The sequence below is a fragment of the Hippocampus comes genome, unplaced genomic scaffold, assembly GCF_001891065.2.
Source record: "Hippocampus comes isolate QL1 unplaced genomic scaffold, H_comes_QL1_v1.1 scaffold314, whole genome shotgun sequence".
Classification (NCBI taxonomy): Eukaryota; Metazoa; Chordata; class Actinopteri; order Syngnathiformes; family Syngnathidae; genus Hippocampus; species Hippocampus comes.
In genome coordinates, this window is record NW_017805152.1 from 136,351 (window position 1) to 147,740 (window position 11,390).

General features: G+C 44.1%; 2 protein-coding genes and 1 long non-coding RNA gene across 6 annotated transcripts in view; 1 reads left to right on the forward strand and 2 right to left on the reverse strand.

Annotated features, from left to right (window-relative positions):
- LOC109514913 (protein kinase C beta type) overlaps positions 1 to 2,175 on the reverse strand; it is a 53,709-nt gene extending 51,534 nt beyond the window's left edge. For 3 of the 4 annotated variants that reach the window (XR_002168079.1, XM_019868374.1, XM_019868372.1), the window contains exons 1-2: positions 1,736 to 2,175; positions 587 to 618 (exon numbers count right to left, since the gene is read on the reverse strand). Coding sequence is in view for 3 of the 4 variants with exons in the window: in XM_019868374.1 (XP_019723933.1) it covers positions 587 to 618; positions 1,736 to 1,914 (211 nt within the window). In the remaining variant the exon portion in view is untranslated. The remainder of the gene's footprint in view (positions 1 to 586; positions 619 to 1,735) is intronic. The other variant, XM_019868373.1, reaches the window with a different exon arrangement.
- Positions 2,176 to 3,173: 998 nt separating this feature from the next.
- On the reverse strand, positions 3,174 to 3,703 carry LOC109514849 (uncharacterized). Its single transcript, XR_002168069.1, has 2 exons — positions 3,563 to 3,703; positions 3,174 to 3,314 (listed from the first exon to the last, which is right to left on the reverse strand). It is a non-coding gene; the product is annotated as an uncharacterized LOC109514849 (long non-coding RNA).
- A 3,644-nt stretch (positions 3,704 to 7,347) lies between these two features.
- On the forward strand, positions 7,348 to 9,907 carry socs1a (suppressor of cytokine signaling 1a). The gene is made up of 2 exons (XM_019868394.1): positions 7,348 to 7,455; positions 8,798 to 9,907. Exon 2 carries the CDS (start codon positions 8,849 to 8,851, stop codon positions 9,467 to 9,469), a length of 621 nt encoding a protein of 206 aa, XP_019723953.1. The 5' UTR covers positions 7,348 to 7,455; positions 8,798 to 8,848; the 3' UTR covers positions 9,470 to 9,907.
- The last annotated feature ends 1,483 nt before the right edge of the window (positions 9,908 to 11,390 follow it).

The window sequence follows — 11,390 nt, forward strand, 5'->3', positions numbered from 1 at the left end:
CGTATACGCCATGAATGGAAACCAAAAAAAAAACCTCACTTTCGCTTTTCAAGCATGTTGGAAGCACGTTCTTCTCGAGATCGACAGCAGGCAGACAAAGTGCCTCGGTTGTCAAATGGTGAAATTAGCATTGCGGCTGTTCATTCCCTCCAAATCATTGAACCTCCACCTCCAGTTTGACCCTCTGTGTGACTCAATAATCAAGTCCAGCCTCCGCTTCCAGACTTGGGCCTCCACCGGCATACTGTTTTGCACACGCTGCTTCCTTACTCATCCACCATTGAGCAAATGTTCCCGTGAGCATCTCGGCGTTAGGATCTCGCAAATCTAAAACGGGTTTGTCACTTGCAAAGCGCTTCGCACTGACTTCTCATGCGCCTACTGAAAAGGCGGTAACAGAAGCAACTGAGGAGGTTCATTATCTTGCTCAAGGACACGGGGCTTGAACCCACAACCTGGGAGACGACCATTGAGCCATGCCGTTGACAACTGATTGACATGCATGGTTGCAAGTATGTGCTACAAAAACTTTGAAATTGTGAGAGGGGAGCGGAAGGTGTGTGGGGGTAGGGTGGTTTTCTCCTACCTTGACATTGGAATCCTTGCTTGCCAAAACCCCTGTGAAGAGAAGACACACACACAAGTCACAGGTTGGAAAATTGTCCAGGCATTGTCGCACACAATCATGCAAACCGATATGTGTGGATGTTGATTTTTATTTTATTTTATTTTTTTTAATCTCCCAGGATGTGTGCAATCACACTCAGCACTCTCATTGTCCTTGCTCATGCCACGCTTCTTCTGGCTCAAGTCTTGCCCCCATTATCAAATGAAAACGGCATCATCACGGGGCTTGCATAATTGCGGCGTCGGGGATAACACACAACCAAGCTAAAAATAAAGGTGTGCAAATCAGGGCAAAGTGGAGAGAGAAATTAATTCAATCACTGGAGTGCCACCCTGGTGGGCTGAGGACATCGAAACAATTGGAGGAAGCGATCGAAGGGTCCGCTTGTGTCAGCGGTTGAAGTCGTCAGTTATGTTTGACTGTTTTTGTTGTAAAATACAAGCTTAGCTGTGGCATTCGCAGTCAATGGTCAGTGGCTCTGCCTCTTGTTCATCACACAAGGTCCGCATATCGAAAAAGGCGGTCCGTGGTCCTCGTACTAGTATCCTATATTCTGTCTTGAATGGTAAGCCAAGTCAGCGTACTGCAAGGACTAGGATGAACTAGTAAAATGGCTGTCTGACGAGTGTGCAGATATGTATTGTCCATGTACTAGAGTGCGCTCTTTGTTCTACCTAGTAAGACAATTCAGCACAATCGTAAGACAGCCGTCTTAATATCTAGTTGTTGTTTTTTTTTTCGTACTACACTGCCTTCAACCAGTAGGATAAGGATCGAACTAGTATACATTGATCTTAGCTGGATGTGAACGATGGAAGTGATTCTGTACTAGCAGCCATTTCTTTCTGGGGCTGCAGCTCACACACTTGGCCGCAGATGTACCTGGGCATCAACAAGTGCACGGCTAGAATGGAATTCGTCGTTTATGTTGGAAAGTCCGTGCAAGTTGCCACCACGCACATCATTTCTTTGAGTCATGCTTGTCACCAAACTTCAACTGACTGACAAATGCGGTTGCGTCTCACGAACACCATCTTGCCGTCCTCCCACTCCCAACACGACTTCATTGAAGTCGTCCACCGATTGATCAGAGGCAGCTGCGCTCACCAGATGAAGTCGGTGCAGTGGCTGCAGAAGGTGGGCTGCTTGAAGAAGCGCGCGATGAATTTGTGGTCCTTCACTTCGTGGACGTTTTTCTGACGCAGGGCTCCTTGGCGAGCGAAGCCCCTCATGGGCTGCCTCGGTCCGTCCTCGCCGTCGCTGTTCGCCGCCGCACCGTCAGCCATGCTCCCTCCGAGCGACTACCCGAGTTTGAACTTGAAAGTGGCACCGCAAGTTTGCGCCAGACAAAACTAATGGTGTGTTTAAAAAAATTGAGAAAAAAAAGTCCTGATATTTTTGTTCGTTGGTTGGTTTGCTCAGAGAGTAGCGATTGAAACGGCGACACAGTGAACCTGCTGCCGGATGTTTGCTGATTTCAATGTTGAGTGGAGGTGGCAAGACCGCAAGCTGCAAAAGCTACCCGCACACCCAAAGCTTCCTCGTTTGCCTCCCAGCGCGTGCGCGACGAGTGACGGGCGAGGGGGGCGCGCGTCAGAGAAAGCGAGAGAGAGAGAGAGAGAGAGAGAGAGAGAGAGAGAGAGAGAGAGAGAGAGAATCACTTTTCTACTTAGAGAATCTTTCACAATCACATCTCATACTCGAGTCGAAAATAATAATCGAATAAAACATCTCCCTCTGCCAACTACTTTAATGTTGATCGTTGTGGTGTTACGTAGCTAATTATTTTCATAAGGGGGCGCTCGGTCTGAAAAGTAAAAGGACACCTGCACTTGACCAAAAGAAGGTGCGATACGGTGATGGAAGGTCGCCCACCTGTTTGAAAGCAGTCTCACGCTGACACGCTAAGCAAGATATCAACAGTGACTAATCAAGGAATTAAAATCGCACATTCCCTCTTATGAAACATCTTCGATGGGAGCACCAGATAGCTGCATCGTTACATAATCACGTGACCCCGCAGACGGTGAAATGATGGAAACGTCTTCGTTTGCTTGCGGTTTTCGGCATCGGGAGGGCTCTGGTGCTTGACGTAAGCGTTCCCTGCGAGCACCTGGATGGGTAGATATAGATAGATAGAATGTCATATGGTGACTCATTTCGCACATAAGCCACTCTTTTTATTCTGGATCTGATGCAAATCGGAAGCAGGGAAGGCATGTTTAGGACGATGGGGCCCGCAATGTAACGTGGACGGCAGCAAGTACAATTTATCACAGTGATTCTTTTTTTTAAAAAGACGTAATAGAGAGTAGTCCACTGGGAAATCACCGTACTGTCAACTGTTTTGGAATCATTTCCTTGTCTATTTTCCTGCCACCTCTACAAGAACCGACACTGTGCTTCAACTCATGGCATATCCATTCCAAAATATCCAACTGATCATATTTGTAAATTGGAGCGAGAAAGAAAGTTGGCACGCGTGGCGAGGCGAAAAGTTGTGTTTTGCTGGAGGACTTTATCACTGTATTTTTTTTAAAGCACATTTTCCCTTTTTCTGCTCCCACACTGGACCAGTCAATTCCCCTCTCACACTGTGGTTTCTCATTGCTTCTTCCTCCCACTGTTGGCCCGAGGAGGGTGTAAACAATAAGCACGCGGTGCTGCTCCAGCTGCTGTGTTTCACCTGTGCAGGAGGAACTTAAGTCAAGCGAATGTTGCATGCATTTTGGAGACGCGCTTTGAACATGTGCAATATTGTATAAATGCGCTTTCAGTACTTTGTACTGACAAATTCATTTAAAAATGTATTTTGGAAGTGCACCTTGTGAAGGCAAATTCCATTATGTGCTGGACACAAGACCTGCTGAAAAAAAAAAAGAAGTTTGAAGCTCAAATGAGTGATGATTGGCAGTGCCACTAAAATTAAAATACCTTCCAGTCGATACATGGTTGGATTATGTTACTACATGGAAAGAAGTACAAACAGGAAGAGACGCTCTCCTTCCAGCCTGGTGGCCATTTCCATTTCTCCATCTCGAAAAACACACGCACTCCACAGCATCTTATGACCTGTGTGTCACTATTTCATTCCCCCTTAAACGTGTCCTCTCTTCCTCTTCGGAAAGCCCATGACAGAGAGTGCAATGACGCCCTCTAGCGGCCATGTGACACATCCCAATCCTAAACTGTTGCATTTTTGTCTGAAACGATTGCTTTTCTGTACAGTTGAATTTAAATGACATTTTAAAAAAACAACAAATGAAATAAAAGCAGGCATAGTAAGTTAAATACATTAAATGTTGAATGTTTTCACAATTTCGCGTTGTCAACTATTTAACAGGAATGGCCTCCATATACCTGTACAGTCTCCATTCACATACCCCCCCCACACTGTCACCGAATGTAAACTGAACCCACACTGCCTGCTTGGAAGTCTTACAAGTGACCCACCACGCCATTCGTGACGTCTTTATATCGACATGACAGTTACTTGACAGAATTCCTCAAGAGAGATTAGAACACACTGGAGGTCGACCGTCATCCCACAACAGATTGTGTTGGCCTTCGGATGTTCTTCTGCATTCCTTATGAGAAAATGTTTCTGTCAATGCATTTGACCGTGTGAGGATTTACTGTAAATGTTTTACATAGATCCGTTTTGTTTGAAAAATAATTACAGAGAAGTGCTGCTTCCCTCTTTCGGTGATGTCACACTTCGAAACAAACCCGCCGTAGTTTTGCACATCATGCTTGACCGCAGAGAGAGCGTTGCGTTGACGCTTATCACACTTTCATCTTCTGTAGAAATACCAACAGGAAAATACCAACATCGGTTTCTTTTTCTGATGTAACATTTATACGTTCTGATTCGGAATTTTATTAAAAGCCCCCGTGGCCTTGATAGCCTCGGGACCATTTGCAGCCCACAGCATGATATTTTGCGGCCCTCAACTCGACATCAGGTTTAATGTAAATGCGGCCCCAATATTTATCGTTCGCTTCCTTGCGCTTAAAGCTTTTCCAGGAAAGAGGGAAGGGAGGCGAACTGGGTGTCAAAGCCTTTATTGTCCCAATAGATTTTCAGCTACTTTCTCTTTCGCTCTGACAGAACCTAAGCCTGAGCCAGCGCATCATGGAAACATTTTGGGATGGACTTAAGACACTTCTTTGCTCAAATTTTCTGCACATATTTGGTACATATTTATACAAACGGGACCAGGACAGTCCACGTCACCCACCGTATCTCCGCCTGTAAAGCACACTACCGCCAGCCGCGGTTCCAAATTAACATTCAAGGAAACTTTTCAGCGAGAGTGAACAGCTCTTACTGTAAACTGTGCCTCATTAAGGAGCCTTTTAATTGGCTCGTTTGACTTTCAATGTTTAAAACAGTTGCTTGCTTCTCCTAACTCTTTGCAATTCATGGAAGCGGCTTACTTTCACATTTAGAGGACCACGTGACTGTAGATGTGAACGGTCGACTGCAGCAGATCACAATCAGAACGCAAGGCCGTTAAGTCATAAATGCCCGAGCGAATTCCTTGTCCCGCCTTCGAATCAATGAGTGAATTCAGTGAAACGCTGCTTCTCTTTTCCCCACAGCGCTGCTTCCACTTCCTTACCCGTTCAACCATATAAATTCACAAAGTGGTTTCGCAGGCTGGATTTTTGTATCAAAAATGTAGACGTGGCTATAAATAGCATAGGTGACATTAAAACACTAAGTAGCATTTCCGTTAACTTTTTTTTTAATCCTATTTTGTTGATCTAGATTTATTTTCATAAGTCTTGGGACTCACCGGGCTAACCTTGGGTATCACATTTTGTGCCATGTCATAAGGAAAGGTGTGTTGGTTTGACAGTAAAATCACTTGAATCCTTGAAACGTGAAAGAATCTGAAAGTGAAAGCTCGGATCAGTTTATTTTCTGCAGCCGTTATAATGAAAGCGCAATCTTCCCCCCAAAACAATGACATCACCGCAAGTTAACAATCCATGCAGATGAAAATATACAAATATAAACACCGTGTGAAGGAATATGACCAAACGGGAATGCTGACACTGTACCAAATACACATCGTTGCACAACAATAGCTCATAACTGAAATTTGACAGATGACGGGCATGCACATCCTGAATGGGTGTGATGCCCTAAGGCAACAATAAAAGGAGTGAAGTGCAAACAAAGATCATACATCTTCATTTCCCTTCAATGGCATTCCCTGTCACTGTTGGTAACTGTGCAATTTTTCTTCCTTATTACAACCATACAAACACAGCTTCCAGGAAGACTTTCCACTTCCAGACTAGGAAGGGCACGCAATTCCATGTCCAATAATACTAAAGGCACTTTGTTTGCTCCGCTGACGTATGTCCGGCCATCACTCCATCGAGTTTTCAAAACCTCTGAGGAATTGAAATATTGAACAACGGAGAAAGCCCACACCAAGCACAAGGAGGACACGCAAACTCTACACAGGAAGGCCGGAGCCGGAATCGAACCCTGCATCTCTGCACCGTGAGCCAGACGTGATCACCAGTCGGCCATCGTGCCGCTCTTGATATCTATTAATTATCTTAGATATGGCCGGGCCTTATGCTCTGATCAACAGTACACTAACTGATTGCTTTATAGCATTTCAATTGTAACACATGCATTCATCTTATTCTGTGTAGTGTTTCGCACGCATAATCCACCTACTGCAAATAGAAAGAGCACACACCGTCTCCGGTCCCTCCCCATTTCACAGAAATGAAACTTAAGGAATAAACAAGTAACTAATTGTGTACATGGCAAAGACAGCCGAGGTTGCATCCGGGCGTCGCACTGAGTGTTTCTCAGGAACTTTTATAGCATAGTCGTCAGACTTTCTTTCCCTCCCATCTGCTCCATGAGCTAGAAAGCTGCAGACGAGCCCTCCAAAAACAAATAAGATTATGCATCTGACGTGAAACAAACAAACGCTCACAAAGCCATTTCTGAGCCAAATCTGAGGAGTCCCTTTCGAAAGAAGCACAGTGGCACCGAATGAAAACTTAAAACACCCTTCGGTATTCTCTTCCTTGAAATGTTCATTGCTCATGTATACGCTACCTCCCATTAATGAGCATCTCGATAACCTATATCTAATGTCACCATAACATGAGGAAGAAATGACTGTTTCGAACCAAAATGGCCGATTTCGGTTCCATTTGGGGCACGAGTCCACAAAAATGTCCACCCAATATTGTGTCCAGGAGTGAAACTGGTGTTGAGATGCTCACTCCCCCCTTAGGGCCGCCCCTCCTCTTCTCCAGATGAAGCATTAATTAATTAAGATTTTGGAAATCGTATTTTGGCACTCTCTTATTAATTAAAATACATGCATTATTACCACGATCCACTGCCCAGTTATTGGGTTTAAAGAGCGATCTTTCTACATGCGATCTCTCTACAAGGCTTTTATAAACGCTGGCTAAACACTGTGACGAGAGGTCCCGAGTACCAAACATAAACGAAAACCAGCCGAACATGAATATTCACACAGTTTAAAAAAAAAAAACACACACACGATGAACTTTCCTCTCGTGTAACACGCATCTGTCGTGTGGCGAGCACGTCGCGGTTGAGAGTATTTTCTAATAAGCGCTTCGCTTTGACCCGAAATGAATCAAGTTTCAGTTTCGTTTCTGACTCGTTGAGCAGGTCGATTTGAAATGGGCGGGGCTGCGCAGGACGGCGGCTATAAAAAGCAAGTAAGAAAGCGTACTCGACACAAACGACATATGTCTGGTCCGAGACGCAACTCCATCTACACTTTGGGGATTAAACTGAAGCAATAACGGTAAGACTTCTCACGCTGGACATCAATGCACGCAGGGCGTTTTTCTTTTTTTCCTCCACTTACTTTTAACTACAACAGTAAAAGGATTAAACCGAAGCAATAACGGTAAGACTTCTCACGCTGGACACCAATGCACGCAGGGCGTTTTTCTTTTTTCCTCCACTTACTTTTAACTACAACAGTAAACACACAAATGATCAACTCTTACTAGAAAACATGCCTAAACAAACGCAACGCTGAATTACTCAACTATGTGTTGTGTTCACTGCAGTACTCGATTGTCCCAAAATGAAAGTTATCTAATAGACAGGATACAAAGACAGTTTAAACGGTTTAGAAACAGTTAATACAACGTAAAACAGCCAACGCAGTTTAAAATACGGGTTTCCTTACAACCAAGACAGTTGACAGATTAAAAAAAAACAGAGATGCAGGCACTGCGGTCAGTGTCGGTGACATTGTGAAAAATAGCAAAGTTGACAATTTTAATTGCTTCGGCGGGTACAAAGGAGCCTGTGGTTCGATCTACGCCAAACGTACGTATGCGCTTTGATTAAAGTCTAAACATTTTTTAAAAATCTCTTTTTTTCCTTTTTAGTCATTTGAGACACGTTATTTACCCTTGAAATGCCTTTCAAGTAATTTGTTAATCTTGTCAATGTATGTTCTTTTTCTAATTTTCGTAAACTACTCTTTTGTTTTCTCTGCTTTGCTTCTGAAGCTGTTGTGTTTTTTTTTTTAATCTTAGCTGCGGTGTCTTTGCTTGTTTGAAGCACATGGAGTTGCTTTGTGTCGTGTGCTATACAGTTTAAATACATCTGCGTTGCCTTAATTGCCAATGTGTCGTATGCACAACACACACAGTGTTAAAGATGTTAGGGCGAATGTTTTCATAAGCTACATTAGCTAACCAACCAGCTGTATTCCAAATTGTGCTTGCACTAAAGATCATGCTTTGTATTGACACTGTCCTAGGTACTAAATGTTTATTGCTGAGTGGCTTGTACCACATTATTCTCGACCGTGTACTGAGCAACATACACAAAAATAATCATTTTTCAGAATGCCACTGCAAACAACAGGCATTTTATGTGTACTTTCGGGTAGATTATAAAGTCTGAAAATACGGTTCTAGTGGTATGGAGGCGTCTTCCAGTGACACATGAAACAATCTCCGAATTAAATATTGAAACTGTGATTGTTACATTTGTGAAGCACAATGCATTCGCAGTTCAGATTTTAGAACTGTGTGTTAGTGTAGCTTTTGAGGAATCGGTCATACTGTCATATATGTCATGATGTGATTTGTGATACTGGACTGACCTTGTGGTGTCTCTTTCAGGGCGCCACTGTGGTGGTCAGAAATGGGAGAGGGTTTGGAGCCTCCTGGAGGATGGTAGCCAACAGCGCTGTAGAAAGCAAGCATCACTCGTCAGGCGCCTCGAGCTCAGAATCTTCCGAGTCGGCGCAGCTTCAGCACCGGGTCGTTCCGAAACCCAAGCAGAGGTTTGCGTCCACGCCATGCAAGTACCTAACCCACTTCCCCACGTTCAACTGCAAAGAGGACTGCAGGATCATTACGGACACAGCAGCCCAACTCGAGCTGAGCGGCTTCTATTGGGGCCCTCTGGGAGTGGAGGAGGCCCACCGCATGCTGAAAGATTCCCCGCCGGGCAGCTATCTCATCCGGGACAGCCGGCAGAAGGATGTTTTTTTCACGCTGTCCTATCACGCCAAGAGCGGGCCGGTCAGCGTGCGCATCGACTACAAGCGGCAAAAATTCTCACTCGCCGGCAACGAGCGCACGTTCCCCAGTCTCTTTGCCCTCTTGGAGCATTACACCTACACCCCCAAAAGGAGCCTGAGGGTCCCGTACAGGAAATGGGAGCCCACGCTGCAGGAGCTGTGCAGGAGGCGCATCATGGAGCTCTGCGGCGGAGGGAGGCAGATTTCAGAGCTGCCCCTCACCAATGTCGCCCAAGGATTCCTGTTGGAATTCCCTTACAAGTTATGACATTATTATTATTATTATGCGTCAGTTTGACGTTAACACTCTCACCTGGAGGCTGCCACCCGGAGGACATGCATGGCACTGCATCGTCCTCCATTCACTCCACTTTGATGCGCACAAACGGTGTTCCGTTCAGGACACATAAAGACATGAACTCCAGAGGGGATGATGTGGAAAAAGAGGACTTGAAGCACAGAGAACATGGACGGACCATAACAATAAACAAAACAAAATTGTGCACTTTCCTTAGTACCTCTCGGAATACAGCGGCGTGGTGGAGGGTGCGCTTGAAAGCAGGCGCTTCTGCCGCGTGATTAAATTAAATTCTGTAGCAATACTCTAATATCCTCAGTTACCCTCTCGAGTTCAGCTATGTCTGCCAGGCAGATACATTTGTCAAAAACTGTTACTTTATCTAAATATTGTTGTAATAAAAAACATCAAAGTTATATGGTTTGTCTTTTTTTTTTTGTGGGAGAAACATATTGGAATAAAATCATAACCTGTCAAAGCACAGGAAGGGTGACAAAACAAATGACAGCGCAAGGTGGGTGTGGCTGACTTTAGAAGTAATGAACTATGACACACACGCATGCACACGCTTACCAGAAAGAGAAGCAGCTTTGACACATTGCGAGTAACTCAACGGTCTTATGAATAAACTGTTACTTTATCTAAATATTGTAATAAAAAACATGAAAGTACATGGTTTGTCTTTTTTTTTGTGGGAGAAACATATTGGAATAAAATCATAACCTGTCAAAGCACAGGAAGGGTGACAAAACAAATGAAGGCGCAAGGTGGGTGTGGCTGACTTTAGTAGTAATGAACTGTGACACACACGCATGCACACGCTTACCAGAAAGAGGAGCATCTTTGACACATTGCGAGTAACTCAACGGTCTTATGAATGAAGCCGAAGTCAGATTGAAATCTCAGAAGGAAGTGGGAAATTTCGGGGGCTAGCGTCGAGAGGCAAATGTCAAGGTTCATTTTGAATAAGCACATTTTTACTGTAAAGGGCAGAAGGCAATCCGATAAATCGGATGAAAAGATTAAAGTATACCTTCATGTATAAATTTAAACCATGGGTGTTAAACACATGGCCCATGGGCAATAACCGGCCCATCAGGGGGTCCAATCTGGCACCTGAGGATAGAAATTAACTGTTGTTGCTAATTTTGTCTACGCAGTGCCGACCACTAAAACGACACTCCCAAGTCAGGATTTGATGCCCCCCCCCAAAAAAAAACAAACAAAAAAAAAACTAAGCTCATTTTGTAAAGACATTTCTTATTCAACTACAAGAAATGCGATTAATTTCAAAATGTACTTGGGATGAGTTACACCAAAAATTAGGAAATATTTTGACCTATTATTAAGCCACGGGCATGCTCATCTGGCCCACTGGATATCAAATTTGGCTGAAAGTGGCCTTTGAATTAAAATGAATTTGATACCACCGGATATCATTCCGCGTCCCACATAAAAACCGTCATCTGACTCGTCCATGGAGACTTGTCTAGACTTCAGTGTAACTAAAAGGATTGGCAAAGATAACGCCCATTGTGCTGTTCATCACAAAGGACACATGGAAAACAACACCCTGCAGTTTGGCAAAGTTGATCTGGCGATGTTATCTATGACACTGTACAATACTCCCACCAACGAGCGATAAAGAAATGGGAAATCTGCCAATGAAATGTCACGCTGCATTTTTGAGAGGCTTGTTCAGTCATTTTGTGTGCCGCCTTTGCTTTATCTACTTGGTAGAGTTAAGCCTGAAAAAGGACACCTTGAATAGAATCATAGAATGCCATAGATGATCTTTCAGAGAACATGATGTTCTGTGCTGGCAGCACTGAACTTGACACGCAATGAGCAAAAAGAAAGAAAAAAAAAGAAATGGGACACCTTGTATCCC

Excerpts from the sequence above, each read along its gene's own strand:
- socs1a (XM_019868394.1), top strand. The coding sequence starts at position 8,849 with ATGGTAGCCAACAGCGCTGTAGAAAGCAAGCATCACTCGTCAGGCGCC.